Source organism: Plecotus auritus (genome assembly GCF_963455305.1).
Source record: "Plecotus auritus genome assembly, chromosome: 4".
Lineage (NCBI taxonomy): Eukaryota > Metazoa > Chordata > Mammalia > Chiroptera > Vespertilionidae > Plecotus > Plecotus auritus.
Genome location: NC_137775.1, coordinates 154,395,896 through 154,415,704, shown reverse-complemented (window position 1 = coordinate 154,415,704; position 19,809 = coordinate 154,395,896). Strand labels below are relative to the sequence as shown.

The following is a 19,809-nucleotide window of genomic DNA, read 5'->3' as shown; positions in this document are numbered from 1 at the left end:
CGGTAGTGCAAAATATAACATGGATCAAAGATTACTGAGCAAGAACTGGCAGAAGTAATACGTTAAGGAAAATAAGCCTTGACTATTATGAAACAAAGTTTATTTTCATTCAGTGTGTAAATACTGTCAGACAGAGGCAATGCAGTTAAGTACAGAGGGTTAAGGGAAGATAAACTCTGTCTTTTCCTTTTTCTCATGGTCCATCTGTGTTTCCTTATTATAGTTCCCATTTAGGATGGAAACAGAAAAATTAGAGAAAAGAGCCCAAACTTTCAAATAATTTTTCTTAGAGAAATTCCTGCCAACATCTTCAGCCTTTCCTATTTCCTGCTCAATCTTTAACAGGGGGTGTACTTGCCATTTCTTCGTCTTCAGCTAGAACCAGGTCGTAGTCACTCAGAGCCACACAGAAAATGATGGCGGTCACTCCTTCAAAGCAGTGAATCCATTTCTTCCGCTCAGACCTCTGTCCTCCCACATCAAACATTCTGGAAGAGGAAAACAATGAGTTAGACATCACATTAAGTGTCCAAAAGCTCTGAGTTCTACAGTATCAACAAAAACTGCAGGGAGAACATGGGATGGAAGAAAGGAGGAAAGGACTTTATGGGAGGAAAAGAATGTCAGAAATGAAGAAAAAAGTCTGATTTTTTAAAAATTTTTGAGTAAAGAGAAACAAAACAACTCAAAATACCTTCAAAAATAACATATTAACATATAAAAACACTTAAAACAGAACATTAAAACAAATCCATATGAATGGGCTGCACTATGTATAAACACTAAAAATTCACATGAAGCAACGAGGAAATGCAGAGAGAACAGAGTATATTCAATTTGCCAATGTCACGAAAGATTAGAGGCAGGGGACACGGTCCCCTCCTCCCACCACAAAACGCTGTTTTCTCTCGGAGGCAAGAAGCAGAACTTTGACGTGAAGGAGAAACCATTCCAGGTAAGAAAAAGCTGAGCAAGCAAGTCATATTTAGAGTGGGGCCAACAGGTTGCCTCAATTAAAAAGTAAAATCAGGGGATAAAAGAAAAGGTGAGATGCAACCTGCAATAAATGGGTGCCCCTAATGAATAGTAAAAAACTTGGAGTGAAAAAAAAAATACACCATTTTTACATAATATATGACAGTAGACCATTGTAGGTTAGTGTACAGGGTAGCAACATAATTAAATAGTATAAAGACAGTGATTCTTTCCTCTTTTCCTTGTAAAAGTTTATTAAGCAAAAGTTGAAATGCACATAGGGTATGTTATGCAACATAGCAATGACCACTTATATAATGGAAACACTATGCAAAATGGTACATTTCTAAAGCCTCCATTTATCTAGATGGTGAACTAATTAAAATGGTCCCTATTTAAATCTCAGGCAGCAAAAAGAATTTTCCCTGCAGAGCAGTATTGGCCTATAAACTAAATCTGAGTACATCAACCAGTCTTGTTTCTTTTATCATCATTTAAGGGGCTTGCATTCTATTGGTTTAGCTAATAAATTGTTGAGTTTAAGAATACTATATAAAAATTATTCTATGATAAATGAAAATGAGTAAGATACAAAAAGGACAGCTGGTAATAAAGATCAAACAAGAACAAAATAAAATTAATTAAAATGATTATACATTTGTTAAATTGCCAAGAAACACAATCTGAAAAGAACTTTACCAAAAAGTTAATATATTTTTAAAAACTTCTCTGATCAAATGTCACATATTTCCTGACCACTTATACATAATAACAACCACTTATGTAATGGAAACACTATACAAAATGGTACATTTTCACTATAGTAGTTATCATCACCTGAATATTAAATATTTATATTACCTCCCCTAACAATGTAATTTTATTTATTTTAATCTCTTTATATCCCCTACACTGAACACAGACAAGTACTTATTTGTTGAATAAATAAGTGAATTGTGTCTACAGAATATTTTTAAACACTTTCAAATAATAGACTAGCTTTACCATGTTAAAAATCCAGATCTTCCAATTATGCTGTGGGAATGTTCAATAAAAAAAAAGCTGTAACATGATAATTAGGACATCTGACAAGAAATATCTTCAATTTGTTTAAAGTAGAAGTGAATGAGGGTCACCCATATGCTGGTCATAAACAAAGATCCTTTACTCTAAGCCAGTGCTTCTCAAACTTGAGTGCCCAGAATCGCCTGCTGCTGATCCCAGGACCCTGCTTTGAAAGCCACTTGTCTAATTCTCAAGCCAAGGAGAAAAATGACTAAGAACTGATACTATAAACGATAGGATCGTGCAGAAAGCATTAGTCATTGTTTCACACATACATTAGAATTACCTTCAAATTCTAAACTTCTGTTTTAAAAAAATGTATAATATGTTCTTTATATGAAAAGATGAGGCCTCTGACAAGCATCAAATAGGGATGGAATCTGAATTTTCTTCCATGTGTTTTAGGAGAGTGGGGAGAGGGAAGGACCCTGGAGATCCTGAGATGTGCCTGCTGGCCTCCCTCAGACTCATCTGATACCATTATGACTGAGACTGACAGTGCGAGCTAGTGGACCATACATGGATAGCAACCCTATAAATATGACACTGCACTCCAAAACCTATTACACATTCATATTACTATAAAAAATAGAAATTTGTCATATTATGATCATTTTATAATAGAAGGGATGCTTTAATTCTATATTTGGCAAAAATATCCTTATATAATTAAGAGGTAATATGCAAATTGACCCTCACACCCTCACGTCACAAGATGGCTGCCCCCACATTGTCACAAGATTGCCACTCCCATGTCATTACAAGATGGGCGTCCCACATCATCACAAGATGGTCACCCCCATGTCATCACAAGATGGGTGCCCCCATATTGCCACAAGATGGGCGCCCACATCATCACAATATGGCCACCACCACATCATCACAAGATGGCCGCCACCACATCATCACAAGATGGCCACCCCCACATTGTCACAAGATGGCTGGCAGGGGAGGGCAGTTGGGGGGGAACCAGGCCTGCAGGGGAGAGCAGTTGGGGGCAATTGGGCTGGCAGGGGAGCAGTTAGGTGTCAATCATGCCAGCAAGGGAACGGTTAGGCATCAATCAGGCTGGTAGGGGAGTGGTTAGGGGCAATCAGGCAGGCAGGCAAGTGGTTAGAAGCCGGCAGTTTCAGACTGTGAGAGGGATGTCCCAGATTGTAGAGGGTGCAGGCTGGGCTGAGGGACACCTCCCCCCACACCCCCAGTGCATGAATTTCATGCACCAGGCCTCTAGTAGTAAAATAAACCTGTTGATTCTTTAAAGCAAAATAATCCATGTATGCCTGCCTCATCACAGAGGTGGTAAGATAAATTCTTAAAGAATAATGTCTTATTGCTTCATTCTGAATTTAATTCCAATCATACCACAAAATAAGTAAAATTTAAATTTTACAACAGCTGTTAAAATCAGACAATGAATTACAACACAAACACACTCCATAGTTCCCTGTCCCCAGCCAGGTACGTGCCCTTGATTGGAATGAAACCTGGGACCATTCAACCTGTGGGCTGACACGCTAGCCACTGAGCCAAACTGGCCAGGGCAGATGCCCTAGTTTCCGTACCATGTGTTAAAGCACAGAGTTACATGATCAGATAAACTAATTAGGATCTGTATCTCAGTTTAAGAAGCAGGGCAATGTTTGTTTTTTTGGAGGGAAGCTGCTATGGGAAGTTGAAATTAAATTTTAGTTTTCTGGAAAACTCAATTATGTGAACCACTGAATGTGGGATAAATTAGTGACAAATTATAACAACAAATGTATTTAAAATACTGAAGGAGGGACTCAAAGGTATAGCTGCACATATTAACTGTGCTGCCAACAGCTGCCAACTGTCAGCTTCTTCAGGAGGTGAGCTGATGTTTGTTTATCTTTGACTTGGAACCCTTTAATAAGATCTTTCAGAAATTCTCCTTTATTACTGTTTCAGATCATTATAGTCACCTGAGGCAAAGTGCAGCAGTTTTTGACATATTTTGAAAACTGTTACTGGAAAAAGAAAAAACATAATTCTGTAAATCTGAATGTAATGTTTACCTGAACTTCCCTGAGCCTGTTTCATTATAAAATGAGAAAACTGGACAAAATGAATTTCAAGATCCCTCTATTTCCAAAAGCCACTGCAATTCAGTGCTTCCCTGCTCAGACCGCAGTAAGTTAATCATCAGGACACTCTAAGTTAAATAAACATTTTTCATCACATCAGTTTGCATGAGTAAAAATGTTTATGAAAACTTTTAAAAAGGTACTCTTCTTTTGTAATATTTCCACAAATAAACATATATACTATCAATAAAACTCTCTTTTCCTACCTAAAACTGGATGGCAGAACTTGCTCAAAATATACAGTATTAGAAAGTATCTTCTATTCAGAAATAAGCGCCAAAAACTATTTTTATTTAAATCCCCATGGAAAATATCGGCAAAAGGAATTTGCACAGCTATGTGTTCTCAAATAAACATATAAATATTCCTAGGAAGTTTCTTGCCCTCTTTCACCCAAACGTTCTTTTGTCCATTATCTGAGAAAATTTTTTAGAATTTCCAACTCTTAAGTTTTTAAAAACTTTTATAATTATACCTTTTTCCCTAAACAATGGGTTTTATCCCTTAATTTATAAAACATGATTTGAAGCTACTCACTTAAAGTGAAGATCTTTGAAAGTAAAATGGGTTTCAACAATTCCTGTAGTTTTCACTCGAGTTCTGAGGACATCTTGTTGAGTTGGAATGTAATTTGGCTGTGCTATTCTGTCCAAGTCATTCAAGTAGCTGAAAATAAACAATAAAACAACATGCTAATAGTTAATATGGCCAAGAAAGATGTTTAAGTTTCTGTCTTACACAACTCCCACTGAAATCAAAGTGTTTATACTTTTCCAGCCACAAAACTCTTCTACCGTTTTTTTAAATGTTATATACTTTGTTTCTGAAGGACAGTATTTAGTAATTCTTGGTGAGAAAGAAAACAGGCTAGTAATAACTTCTTAAAAATCACCCAGAATAACTGCACACCGTGTGTTTGTTTCTTAAAATTCTTTACTTCATTTTTTTTTTTTTTTTTGAGGCAGCACTGTTTAAGTTCCAGATGTTATTCTTTTGTTGAGATTTAGGAAGTTAGTTTTTAAGAAGATAGTGAGAAAACCTTTGGCCAAAAGCAGAATTCGATGTTGTTCTCTTTCAACCAGCCTTCAGTTACACACAGAAAAACACTACATGTGACACTTTACTCTGAATTTTACTGGCTTTCTAAATCAATTTTCAAATCTTATTTCTTGCTGATTTTAACCACTCAATCAACACTCTTGGTCAATAATGCCAAATACATTGTGATATCAAAATGTGGTGGTGTCATACAATGCAATTATTTTGTATAATTTGTGTCAAATTATATGGTATAGTCCATGATGTTACAGAAAGTCCGTGTATGCAGAGATTAATGTGAACCTGAGTAGTTAAAGAAGGATTCAAGGATAGTGAGGCATATAGCTAGAAATCTGAACGATGGGACAGAAAAAAGGAAATGTCATTCATATCAGGACAAGCAGTACAACAGTATGGAGGCAGGGTCTGGTTTCTCAGAAAGTAAAGTTGCTAATAGGCCATGCACAACCTAAATTGAGGATCTGGGATTAATCCTTCAGTCAGCTGAACGTGGAGAGTGTCCCTGCAGTGCTCAGCAATAATTAGGGCAGAATGTGAAGGATAACTTAGAAAATAAGTTCAGGTACAGGAGGCACCAACTATTTCAACTTTGATGTTATCCTCTGAAACTGTTCCTTAGCTATTGAGAATGGGTCTTGCAAACAAAAGAACTCAATAAATACTTGACTTGTTGCAGAAGAAGCTGGAAAACAATCCAAACACTGAATTAGTGACCAAAAATGTTTTAGACATTTAGGTACATGTATCTGGTGTTGACATACAAGAATACACAGAGATATAATAGCTTGAGTTATCCGTATTGTATTTACTTAATTTAAAAGAATCTTGTTATCTTTTATTGTATTGGTAATAATCCCCCAGTACTTTATCTGTTTTTAATTTCACATACATAATGTTATACCTTATTGTAAATAATAATCTGATTCAATAAACAAACCAAACAGGCCGTGGCAAAATTTTACTGTGCCTATAAAATACAAAGCTACTCTTATTTAAAATGTGCTCTGATTACTCATAAATACATTTACTTGCTTAAAACTACTATAATTCTAATAGTCTAAAAATAATGCACATTTATATTTCATAGAAGATAGAATGCAGGGAAAAAACAGACTTTGCTGCATTGCCAGTGTAGTGGCAGAGAGAGAAAATAATCAAATACTCTCAATACAAGTAGAAATTAAGTGAATTCAAAATAAATGTAAATCTGTGAGTGCTAGGAAAGAAAATATATCATAATATGACTACATAAAACAGGGAGGCAAGCTACTCACTGAGTCAAGGAATATTTATTTCCTAGTAGAAGTGATACCAGTTGGAGAGATGGGCTACATATTCAGTAAGAAATGTCATATATATATATATATATATGTATATACATATACATATACATATATATAAGCTACATATGTAATAATATATATGGTTTACATACTTGTAAAATATTTAAAATACAGAGTAAGAAATATAGTGTTATAAAAATGCTAAGGGTTACACAGTAACATGTATCATTTATTCATTCACACTAAATCATTCATGTAACACACACTAAATACTCTGAAGTGCAATAAATGATATGCTATACAATAAGCCTAGCCATGCTTTTCACTGTGGCAAACGAGCGGTCGGCAACCGGTGGTCCACGGACCACAGGTGATCCGTGAGGTCTGAAATGTTGGCGACCGCTTATCTAGACTCTGGTTAGATGGCCAGTCACCTTCAATCTAACCTCACTGTGTCCCTCAGAGCCCCTAGCTCTGTCAAAAAAAAAAAAAAAATGGAAGAAACTTGGAAAGTAAAGAAGAGTGCACAGCACAGTTTTAAGGCCAATTAATGTTACTCATATCATATCTGACATTGCTGAGTATGTGTGCCAATTATGGAAACAAATACTTGACTTTTTATTCTCTGTAGATCACCAAGCAGAATGCTCCCCGATTAGCTCTTATCACAACTTGCTTTACAAACTTTCTGGGCCACCATCTGGAAAATCAGGGCAGACTTTTCTTCAAAAAACGGACTTGGATATCTGTAAGCAATGTCTAATGCAACAGGGCACATACAAGGACAATTTTCAAGCGCAGAGCGATTACTCAGAGAGAAGCTGTCTTGGAATCACCATGCGCCCCTTCAAAGGGGTGCATGTCATTCAGCTGCCTGACACTGGACAAGTCACTGTTCTCAGGCACTATTAGGATAATGGAAAAAAGCCAAATAAGTCACCCTCCCCTTTGGCTAGTCTCAGGCAAACTAGAGATACACCCACATTGAGAATAAGCTTCGGGAAGTTCCAATTACTTTCTTGGAAATATACTGGAAACCGTCCCATTCTACATGTTTCAATTTGAGTTACATAAGCATGAGTCTTTTGAAACACTTTTAAACACAAAGGAAATAACAATATTGCTATCTACAACACACACAAAAGACAGAAAGTTTTCACACATTGTCATTCTGAGTATCCTGAGTTTTACACGAATGTGTTAGCCAATTCTGCAATAAAACTGACTTGGAGGTATACTTAATTTGCAAGTAATTACTCAGGACAGTTTACTTCGGAAGTTATGATTACTTACTATGCTGCAGAATCATTCAGCTGGTACTCTCGGGATCTGTTGAAACAGGCTTGCACACCACTGTCTTTCCACAATCTCTTTATAACTCCGGCAAGTTCTGTAGTCATGAAACCTTCTTCAGCGGCTCCAGCAAGCACAAAGAGTTGGCGTGCATCATCCTGAACATTCAAAGACCATATTTTTTAAAAAAGGAAAAAGAACACTTTACAAATAAAAAGTACAAAGGGAGCATCATAGATGACTAAAAGTGCAACAGTGAATTTCCTTTCTGTTTTTTATTGGTTATCATAACTTTTATTTCTCTAAAGCACCACTTTAAAAAGTTGGTTCACCCAAAAGAGCATAATCTTGACTCATGTGTCTATGTTTTGTGGGGTTTTTGTGTGATAGCTATCAAGGCACGAGGGAGCTGGAAGAAAGACTACACTTACAGCTCCTGAGGGGACAGTAATCAACCTTCCACTGACAGTCTGTTGTACACTGAAGATTATCCATTTTGAGAAAACAAAAGAAGAATGTATGCCTGGCCACTCCTTCCCCAAAATGTGTCTAATCTAAGAAACACATAAACACTGCTAGAGATTATTTTAAAATAGAATTTAATTAAATGTTAGCTTTCTGATGTTCTTTGTAAAAGCACATTAAGTTCAGAGAAGAGAGAAATCAATGTGGAAATAAGCAAGAATAATTTCACAGAATGATCTGAGACTTTCAGAAGATTTTGAAGGTGTATACAGTAGTCCCCCTTATCTGCAGTTTTTTCTCTGCAGTTTCAGTTACCCAGGGTCAACTGAGACCCAAAAATATTAAACTTCTCCGTACACTGACATAGCCATTACTCCATGATCCAGGATCACCTGAAGCAGATGATCCTCCTTCTGAAATACCACCAGAAGGTCAGTAGTAGCCTAGCGCTAGATCTCAGTGCCCACGCGATTCGCCTCCCTCCATCTCAGCACGTAGGCGTTTTACCATCTCACAGCATCACAAGAGGGATGAGTGCAGTACCATGAGATTTCTGAGAGGTAGAGAGAGACACCACATTCACATAATTTTTACTATAGTATATTGTTATAATTGTTCTGTTTTATTATTAATTATTGTGTCAATCACTGTGCCTAAATTATAAGTTAAACTTCATCTCAGGTATGTATACAGGAAAAACATAGAATGTAAATATATAAATACATGTAAATGATTCAATACTATTCCTGATTGCAGGTATCCACTGGGGGTCTTGGAACATAACCCCACAGATAAGGGGAGACCACTGCACATTAAAATCAATGGGCCAGGAGGTAGGGGCAGGTGTTTGCTAATGCAGATACAGGAAACAAAATAAGGACAGCTTTGGAATAGAAAAATCATGATGCATATAGAAGACAACATGGAAAAAATTTAAATAAAGGAATACTATATATAAAGTTAACTAAATTTCCTTAGGTTCTAAGATTATAAATGGGTACAGTTACTCTTTATCCACAGATAATGAATCAAGCACCGTAGGCCAGTGCAATCCAAAAAAAAAAAAAAAAAAATCTAACTTGAGCTGCTCATAAAATTCTGTTTTCTAATAGATTTCAAAATGTGATAAAAGGTGAAATTAACTTGTCAATATATTTTATTTAACCTATATATAAAATATCACTTCAACATGCTGTCAAGACATTTCACAGTCTTTTTTAAATATATGTCTAGTCTTCAAAATCTATTTATTTTATACAGACAGCGCATCTCAATTCAGACTAGACACTTTTCAGACACTCAATAGCCACATGTGGGTTGTAGTTACAGTGTTGGATAACACAACACTAGTCTTTAGGTTTTAACATAGTTCATCAAAAATGGGGGAGATGGGAAGCTGCTATCTTCACAGAGATTCTCCTTAGCCTGAGGCTTGTAGCTTGATGTTAGCTGGGTGGATAATCCCTACTTTTCTCAATGGGCATTTTTTTCAAAGTACTGTAGTAGATGTTTATAAAGTGATGGTACACATTATGACAAGGTGTACAGAAGAGAAGCGTTTGGTGACACAGACTAGCAGAGAGTACTAGCTATCAATATAAATTCATTCTGCTGCCAATTTGTGAAGTATTTTCAGATGGAGCCATCATGAAAAATAATTAAGTCTCTCAGCATGGGAACATATTAGTCAGCATATGTTTCCCTTTTTAGTAAATCACGAGAGAAATGCATGCAAGCAAGTAACACATGTACAATATCCTTAATACACCCCAACATAATATGGTTTCAAGTTATTAGTGCTAATTCTTAGCACTAATTCCAGTAAACAATTATTCACTTTTCCTAATAATTACCTACATATATATGAGAAATTTCTAAATTTGGTCACTTTTATTAAACATCAAACAATGTTCACCATCCATTTTAGAAAAAGTACTTTTTACTTAGTGAACTTTTTAAATGAGTTTTCATTATGACATATTTATTAAATTGCAATAAAATGTCTTAAAAGACCAATATCTTCTAATATGGGTTATAAAATCCCATTCTCTTCACACTTTCTAGGAAGAAGCCTGAAGAAAAGACATGAGAACATTTGGAAGCCATATTTATGAACTGTACTCTCTGTGACATTCAAAAATGTCTCTTCCTCATCAAATGTAAAATAGTCTCTTTCCCTTGAAAAAATAACTGGAATATTCATTTCCATGTCATTAGCAGGGCATTCAGCTATCTGGAGATGAGGTGATAAATTTAAGCAGGAAGGTACTTTAGAAATTATTCTACATATTTTTTTGGTTTTGTATAAAAAGAACTCAAGACATAGAGAGGTTAAACAACTTATTTAAAGTTCCACAGATAATTAGTCACCCAATTAAACATATTAGTCAGTCAACAATGAGTAAATAGCCATGGCCTAAGACAGGATAAATTAAAAATAGCAAAATAATGACAATGATCTTATGTTGCCATGGAATGAGGTTTCTGAAGATTCGGGTAAATTAATGGTACTCAGAAATATTTATAAACAAGAGTAGCGTGTACCCAAACAGTGTGACATAGGGTGGAAAAGGATAGGGACTATTGAAGTAAAGACTGGAATTTAGTCAGAAGGGCTACAGGTTAGTAGAGCTTTTAACAGGAACTCATTTGTGATGTTAAAAAGAAGTGTTATTTGCCAGGCAACTGTAAGTAGCAAGAAAATTCTTTGGATGTAGCCAAGTTATTGTTTTCAGAACTAAATGAAAATGAGATGGTTTAGAAACTGTAAGTTCCAGTTCATATAACTGCATGCTTTGATAACTCAGCAAAAGAACTAAAATGCTAGTGTGTCAAGAGACATGACATGGCCCCATTTCCCCCTGGTGGTCAGGGAACACTTGACATGCTGCATTTATTGAACGAGAGCATTTTATTTGAAGCTATCAGCCACTCTGTGAGAACTCAGAAGAATCTGTCCAGGATGGGGAAGAGAGATTTTGAGGGATCATGGTGGCTGTCCTCTGACATATTAAGTAAGGGTCATTAAAGGTAAGAAAGAGCCAATTTTGTATTTGGAAACAGTGCAGAAAAAGGAGAATTCTTAGGGTAGAAGATACCAGATTTCCATTCCATAAGAAGAACACTTTTTATAATCAAAGCTATCTAAAACAAAGGAGAGGAATGAGGTTGCAATTTTTAAACACAGGCTAAATGATTCTTTACTGTGATAGAGCAGACAAATTTATTAATGAGATTAAGAGTTTAAGTAGAAAATTCCAGAAAGTACTTCTACAATACAAACTAAAAAATATGATAGAGTCTTATAATATACTGATGTAATGATTGATATATTTATGCATGGAAATCTTTAGTTTTAATAGTTGAACTCAATCATTTCATTAATAACTTTGCCAACAATCCTGGACAGCACATATGGAAACTATTCATATATTTAATTCCCCACAACTCTGTAACACATAACAACTCCTGCAATGTGAAGACGGCTATACTGCTTCCATCAGAGTTAGTGTGCCCCTAAGGAAATCCTGAGAACTTGAATGGGGTCACCATTTCATGGTAGCAATCCTAGACTTGAAAGAATTGCTTTAAATAAGAAATACAGAAATGTAAAACATTTTTCTCTAAAAATGCAAATGTAATCAAAGCAAAAATGACAGGAAAGGAGAAACCAAGATGGCAGCATAAGGTATACACTTGTACGTGCTGCCTCTCACAACCACACCAAAACTACAACTAAAAGACAAAACGACTATCACCCAGAACCACGGGAGAGCTGGCTGAGTGGAAGTTCTACAACTAGAAGGAAAGAGAAAAGTGCACTGAGACTGTGTAGGATGTACAGAGCCGTGGAAAAGCAGAGGTACGAAGGTGCGCGCGGAGAGGGCTGGCAACTGAGGACGCAGTTGTCTTTTTCAAGCAAGAGGGAGACACAAGCTCCCGACTGCTCTGAACTCCAGTTTCCGGCGAGACTCTGGGGACCCAGACTAACTACGGGGAGAAGCTGGACTGTCTGGCATGGGGTCAGAAAGTGAGGGTGGCTTTCTCATAGAGGTGTGCGCAGGAATCATTGTTTACTGCGCCTGGGGCGCGGGACACAGGGACGCGGAAATGCGGGGATGCAGAGAGGGCTGACTGGCAGCCATCGCTGTTTGCCACACCTAGTGATTCCCTGAGACCCACCCCGCCCAATTTACAAACCCACCCAAACTGTGCGCAGGAGCTTTTGCATATGAATGGCCTGCCCTATCACAGCTTAACCTAACGAACTGCAGCTGGGTCAGCTCCAAATCTTCCAAACCCCAAGCAAAGAGGAGAAATCTGCAGATCTTGCTGTAGCTCCTGCTGGGTGTCCTCAGACAGGAGCTGACTTGCGCAATTTGGAGATCCAGGAGCCAGTGTACCTAGTGGTCAGTGTGAGATGACACCAGATTTCAACTCTTCACATCCATAAGCGACACAGTCAAGAGGAAGACTCAGTGAGCACCAAAGCCCCACTGAAGCAACTCCTGCCCCATAAGGGTGTCTCCAGCACAGCAGTTCTTCCATTATAGACACAGCTGATCCTCACAGCCAATTGGCCTGAAGGTCAATTCCTCCCAGTGTACCAACAGCAATCAAGGCTTAACTACAACAAGACTGTGCACCCAGCCCACAAAGGGGTGCACCAAGGGTGTCCACCTCAGGTGACTGGGAGGCTGAGCCACTGGGCCCTATAGGTCATCTAACACACAAAGCCATTCCATCAACACAGGTAAGCAGCCAAAATGCAGAGACAAAGAAACATGTCACGAATGAAAGAAATGGAGGAAAGCAAACTACTGGATATAGAGTTCAAAACCACAGTTATAAGGTTACTCAAGAATCTTCTAGAAATCGCTGAGAAACTTAGTGAGACCCTCAAGGATCTTAATGAGAATGCCAAAAAAGTGTAAAAGGACCAGTCAAAAATTAAGTATACACTGTCTGAAATAAAGAATAATATACAGAAAACCAACAGTAGACTAGAGGACCCCAAGAATCAAACCAAAGATTTGAAATATGAGAAAGCAAAAAACACCCAACCAGAAAAACAAAAAGAAAAAAGAATCCAAAAATATGAAGATAGTGTAAGGAGCCTCTGGGACAACTTCAAGCATACCAATATCAGAATTATGGGGGTGCCAGAAGAAGAGAGAGAGCAAGATATTGAAAACCTATTTCAAGAAATAATGACCGAAAACTTTCCCTACCTGGTAAAAGAAATAGACTTACAAGTCCAGGAAGCGCAGAGAACCCCACACAAAAGGAATCCAAAGAGGACCACACCAAGACACATCATAATTAAAATGCCAAGGGCAAAAGACAAAGAGAGAATCTTGAAAGCAGCAAGAGAAAAACAGTTAGTTACCTACAAGAGAGTACCCATACTAGGTAACTAACTGTTTTTGATTCTTGGGGTCCTCTAGTCTACTGTTGGATTTCTGTATATTATTCTTTATTTCAGACAGTGTATACTTAATTTCTGACTACCCATACAACTGTCAGCTGGTATCTCAACAGAAACTATGGAGTACCCATATGACTGTCAGCTGATTTCTCAACAGAAACTATGGAGTACCCATACGACTGTCAGCTGATTTCTCAACAGAAACTATGCAGGCCAGAAGGGAGTGGCAAAAAATATTCAAAGTGATGAACAGCAAGAACCTACAACCAAGATTACTCTACCCTGCAAAGCTATCATTCAGAATTGAAGGTCAGATAAAGAGCTTCACAGACAAGAAAAAGCTAAAGGAGTTCATCACCACCAAACCAGGATATATGAAATGCTGAAGGGTATTCTTTAAGAAGAAGAAAAAGGTAAAGATAAAAATTATGAACAACAAATACTTATCTATCAACAAGTGAATCTAAAAATCAAGTCAAAAAAATCTGATGAACAGAATAAACTGGTGAATATAATAGAATCAGGGGCATAGAAAGGGAGTGGACTGACAATTCTTGGGGAGGAGGGGGTGTGAGGGGTACGGGAAGAGATTGGACAAAAATCTTACACCTATGGATGAGCACAGTGGCAGGGGGTAAGGGCATGGGGGGGGAATCAGGTGGAGGGGAGCTATTGGGGAGAAAAAGAGGAACATCTGTAATAATCTGAACAATAAAGATTTATTTAAATAAAATAAATCAAGGGAAATAAAAAAAATGACAGGAAAGGAAGTCATTTTTCTTTTTTTCCTAGAGCACTGCTTAAAAGGGGTGAAAAGCCTAAAATTAAAATAATCTAAGTTAATTTTAACTAAACAGCAATGGCAAAAATTCTTACTCAAGTGAAGTGAGCATGAGCTTCATTGTGTCAGAAAGGGAGATTACAATAAATGTGTTATTCAAATACAACTTTTATGCATCTTATAAATTTTTATTTTCAAGTTAATAAAATAAAAAATGTTGAAGTGTTCTTTATATGGACAATAGAACCTTTTACTAAAAGAGATATGGAAATATGATAATCGATCCATGAATTAGGGGAAATAGAAAAAGTGTGCTGGAGGCACATATTACATTTCCAATGAAGGTTAATATCCCTTTGCTATATACATCAATCAATATTTCTCAAAATCAAAACCAATATAATCCTATATAATCTTAGTTTTCAAACATAAGCCAGAATACAAAACCAAACACTCCCTTGGAAAAATAACAAGTAGAAATAACTAGGAACATTTTGAAAAATACTGGGGAGAGTGGGCTAAAATGATCAGATATGAAAAGCCTGCAATGTGTATAACAATGGTGTTAATGTAGTTCAACAGGATAAAGAATCCTAAATCTGAACTTATTATTTGATGGTCAGCAAGGTAAATTAGTAGGAAAGAATATGACTGTTCAAAAAAATTAATAAATAATTAAGATAGCCATCTGAAGAAAATAGTAATGTCAACCCTTACTCCATACATATACCCAAATGAGTTTCAGAGGCATTAAAGACCAAACACAAGAAGCAAAGTTAAAATTGACTCCCCTAAAATACTTTTAAAATAGCATGAAAATCTATTTGGTAAATATTTGGTTTAAAGATTTTTCTAAATTTAAACATAATGGAAGAAATAATAAGGAAAGATTTAAAAAAATAAAAACCATAGATTAAGGCAAGCAAAATGGGAGAGAATATACTATATATTAGTGGGCAAAGGGTTAATACGAATGTACATACAAACAAGCAGATAATGGGAACACCAAGACTGCAATAAGAAAATGAATAAGGGATAAAATAGACCACTAACATAGAGAAACAAATCAGTAATACTTTCAACAATAAGGATTTTTTAAAAATTAAATGCTTTAAGCCCTTAAGAAATAGTCAATAAAGATAATAAAACTATAAAATTGTACTAAAAATTGAAACTGTAAATGAAATTGAAAGAAAATTTAATAAATTACCCAGTAATTTTTCAGTGTAACACTCATAAATTTTTACTACTTAGAGTGCTAAGAAAAGGTCTTGTCCTAAACTGCTGCTAGGAAGGCAAATTGGTATAACCTTTCTTAAAAGCAATCTGCAAAACCTGGCAGACAGACATAAACTAACTAAAGAAATTATTACAAATTAGAGGAACAGAGAAGTAGCCATTGTGCAGGAGCAGGCTGAGGCATTAGGGAGAATGGGGGCTTGTTTAAGTCAACTCAAGGCAAGGTTTTCAGATCCTTATAGCGCAAGTTATTCCGACTTAAGTACTTGTCAAACTATCTGTGATGAAGGCCGGTCTGTGTTTTGATTTGTTTTTATTTCCAAACTATTTCAGAACTAACACTATTAGAAAAATAAAATTTAAATGACAAAGTACTATATAAACCCATTTTCTGAAACTATCAGAGTTAATATATACGTTAGTTACTCTACCAATGCTTAGAAATCTGTCTAAATTCTGATTCTTAATTCTGTACTCGTCCTGTGCTTATGGAGAGAAACTGGTCCATGGGCCACTTAGAGCCACACTGTTTAAGCCAGTGGTCGGCAAACTGCGGATCAGGAGCCACATGCAGCTCCCAAGCCTTGGTTTGCTGCTCTGTTGACTGAGTTTGCCAACCACTGGTTTAAGCAATGCAGTGTCTTAGACATGCTAATATGCCCATACATAATGCTTCCCTAGCTTCACACTACTAGAAGAATCTAATTTATCAATACATTATCATCCAGAGACTGAATACACGAATTCTGAGAGAGTTTTGAAAGGATATTAGGTACAAAATTTGATTGCTCTAAGTCATCCTTAAAAGCAATTTTGTTTCCTCTCATTTTAAATAACTAATGTGTAATATGCTTTGCAAATCTATTAGTTGCCAAATATGAAGCAAACCACAGCAAATAAGTCTGCATCTCTTAAAATGTTCATTCTTTTTAGGCAATTTTCACCCAATTAACCTACATATTAAGATGTAATTCTAAACAAGATACCAACAGGCTTTTTGTTTCTTTTGTCTCAACAGGGATGTGGGGAAGCAGATTCTCAAGTTCAGAGACACATAATTACCTTGATATTTTGGTAAAAGAACAACAATGGGATGCATGCTCTTAACTTACCAAATACCTATCCTATGAAGCAAGAGAGACTAAAATAATGTGATTTTGACAAGAATAATAATAGTGGTATAATAATTATAAATAATCACAATAGCAGCAGCAAACATCTATTGAGCATCTATTATGACCAAAGCATGTGGTAAACACTTGATGTTCATTATGTCATTACTGTTTACCACCTTCCGAAGTAGATGTTATTATTATTTCCATCTTATTATAATGAAATAATCTTATAGAATTAAAAAACTTAATAAGTGACTGACCTAGGAAAGAAAACAATATATCAGTGGGGAAAAAGAATGCAGCCCAGAAACACAGATAATTTAATGCTAATGGTCACATTTACAAGTCACTAAGAAATGGAGTATTTAATAAATGGTTGTAAGGCAAGAGATGATCAGATTATAAAATACACTTAGATCATACAATCTCACCTTTCCAGGTGGGTGAAGATATAAATCTAAAGAAATAAAACTGAACATTCTAGAAAAATAAGAGTAGTTTTAAAGTAATTTTAAGTTGAAGAATATCTGTCTAACAAGACACAACATAGAAGTCAGAATCAATTGCAAAAACAAAATTAAGAGTTCTGTAATAAGAAAAATACTATTTAAAAAAGAAATATATTGAGAAAAATATTTGCAAAATATAAAAAGGGTTACTATCCTTGATATTTCAAGAGACACAATGTGAGTAGAACAAGTAATTTAACAGAATTGAATGAAGAACATTAAGAGGAGTGCATGAAAGAAAAAAAAGTTTTCTCACCTCACTAAAAATCGGGAAAACAAAAACTAAAAAAGAAAAAGAGAAATACTTTTCACTCATGAGATACTAAAAATTAAAAGGTTGATAGTATCTAAATTGGCCAGACTGTGGTAGACAATGATGCACAATTTCTAGAAAAGACTATTCACGTTGCTTTTCTTCTAAAAGCAAATCTGTGGTACTTATCAAAATTAAAAATCTAGGTATCCTTCAACTCAACCATAATACTTTCAGGAATTAATTCTTTAGAAATAGAAATATATTCACCCTTTGAATATATTGTTTCTTATTTTATAAAATGCTCTTTCCCTATTTTTGTCTAGAAAATTTTCACACATGTTTCATTACCAAGCTCCAAGGTCCTTTCCTCATGCCCAGGCCATGTTTAATTCATCTCTGTATTTCTTAGCACACTTACGCAGTTATGTGTAAGCTTGTGTAGAAGCAAGTCAACAGAAGACAGAGTGAACTGATCAAAACAAAGTGGAAGAGTGAACACATTTGCATGAAGTGGTTAACAATAGCTATCATGAACAGAGCAGGCTGAAGGTGAACCGTGACTAGGGTACAACTAGAGTCCAAAAGTAGTGGTGAGAGCAGTTATTCTCAGTCAGTCCTGAAACAAAGTCCAAGTTATATTGTTTTTTCTTCTAAAAAGGCAAAAAATGGCAACATTCTTTGAGAGAAAAATAAGAAATAAAAAGACTTAATAACAACTGCTTGCATTGACTTTTCATTACTTCCTGGAGGCCACAAAACCTTGCTGCTCTCTAATCACATGTAAGATATGAATGCAGGATACTCTATATGAGAATTTGATAAAAGTTTTAAATTACCATAATCAGAATTAGTGTAAAGTACAATTTATGTAACTTCTTGACTTTTATCTAAAGGTGGTTCCCTTCTGTGTAAGACTAAGAGCTCAAAAAGCATTTGATAAAAGTTACAGACTCAATGGACAGTAAGTAAAGCAAAAAATGTCTGGGTATGTTCAAAGTCTTGTTTCAGAAATGACAATTTAGAAGAAAGTTATGAATTATTATTAAAAACAATCTTGAAATCTACTTGAAAATATTAATTCATTACACTAAGCTTTTAGATTTTTGTTTAAAAGGAGATGATTAGAAAATTAATATGGCCTAGTAACCTATAAATAAATGTTAGGGTAACAAAAAAAAAAAAACACACCGATTTTATAGATTTATCTAATGTATATTTTCTAAGGTTTGCCTTCATTCATTTTTTTCCCTATTAAGTATGAATAGCCTCTAGACAAAAAAATCTTCATACTATTAGTAGGGAGGTGGCATACACACATTTGAATACATAAAAATACAAAGGAATTATAAAACTGTAGTCATAGCAATAATAATACATCTACTTTATAAAAAAATTAAAAATTAAGCTGAAGATTCAGTTAATGTTTTCTAGGAAGGTCAAGTGTTACACCAGTTATTAAAAATATATATCAGTGAAGAAAAAAACTATACTCAAAAAATAAAACTTGTCCCCCAAGGTCCTTGTCTTTAGCTCTGACATTCTGATATGTGTTTCCTCATAGCCAGTTATTTTCCTATTCTAAAGACATGCAAGCTTTTATTCTGTTTTCATTATAAGAGATTAGATTGCTTTTTAGTCTGGGCATGAATACAAATAATTAGATCATTTCAGCATTCCAAATTATAAAAACAAATTTAGAATAATGCCAGTGTAGGCAGTTTACTAAACTCAGCAGTAATGACTAAAATTTGTTATGGAGAGAGGGAGAAACCCAATATCACATGATATATAGAAAACATTGCAACAGTTATTAAATTGTCCAAATCTTCTGATGGATAAGGAGCATATTCTAGCTATAAAGGGAAGATTATACACTCTGTATATTCTTATTTCATTCACTTCTAAAGCTTCTGACTTCACTCACTATCCTTTGATTTCTTTTATAAAATGGTCCTGAGATACCTGATAAATCTGTTTTGTGGTATGGTATTATGCAAGTTATTATTCTTTATACTCATCAGGCCTGCTCCGAAGAATTTAATAACTTACCGCCCGAGCTGAGTCACCAAAGTCTATCTTCAACCTCCCCATGGCTCTAATGATAGCAATAATTGACTGAATGGTGTTACTGTAGACCACTGCTTTGTACTGTTTACATTCTTCTTCCGAATAGCCAGCCTCATGGATAATTCTAATGAGACAAAGGGAAAAAGAAAACACTTACTTCCTTTGA

At 35.5% G+C, this 19,809-nt stretch overlaps 1 protein-coding gene across 1 annotated transcript in view; it reads right to left on the bottom strand.

The window, feature by feature from the left end:
* GNAI1 (G protein subunit alpha i1) overlaps positions 1 to 19,809 on the bottom strand; it is an 81,615-nt gene that overhangs the window by 8,308 nt on the left and 53,498 nt on the right. Inside the window, exons 3-6 of the mRNA XM_080665763.1 lie at positions 19,626 to 19,767; positions 7,784 to 7,941; positions 4,686 to 4,814; positions 359 to 488 (exon numbers count right to left, since the gene is read on the bottom strand). Of these exons, the coding sequence (XP_080521889.1) occupies positions 359 to 488; positions 4,686 to 4,814; positions 7,784 to 7,941; positions 19,626 to 19,767 (559 nt within the window). The remainder of the gene's footprint in view (positions 1 to 358; positions 489 to 4,685; positions 4,815 to 7,783; positions 7,942 to 19,625; positions 19,768 to 19,809) is intronic.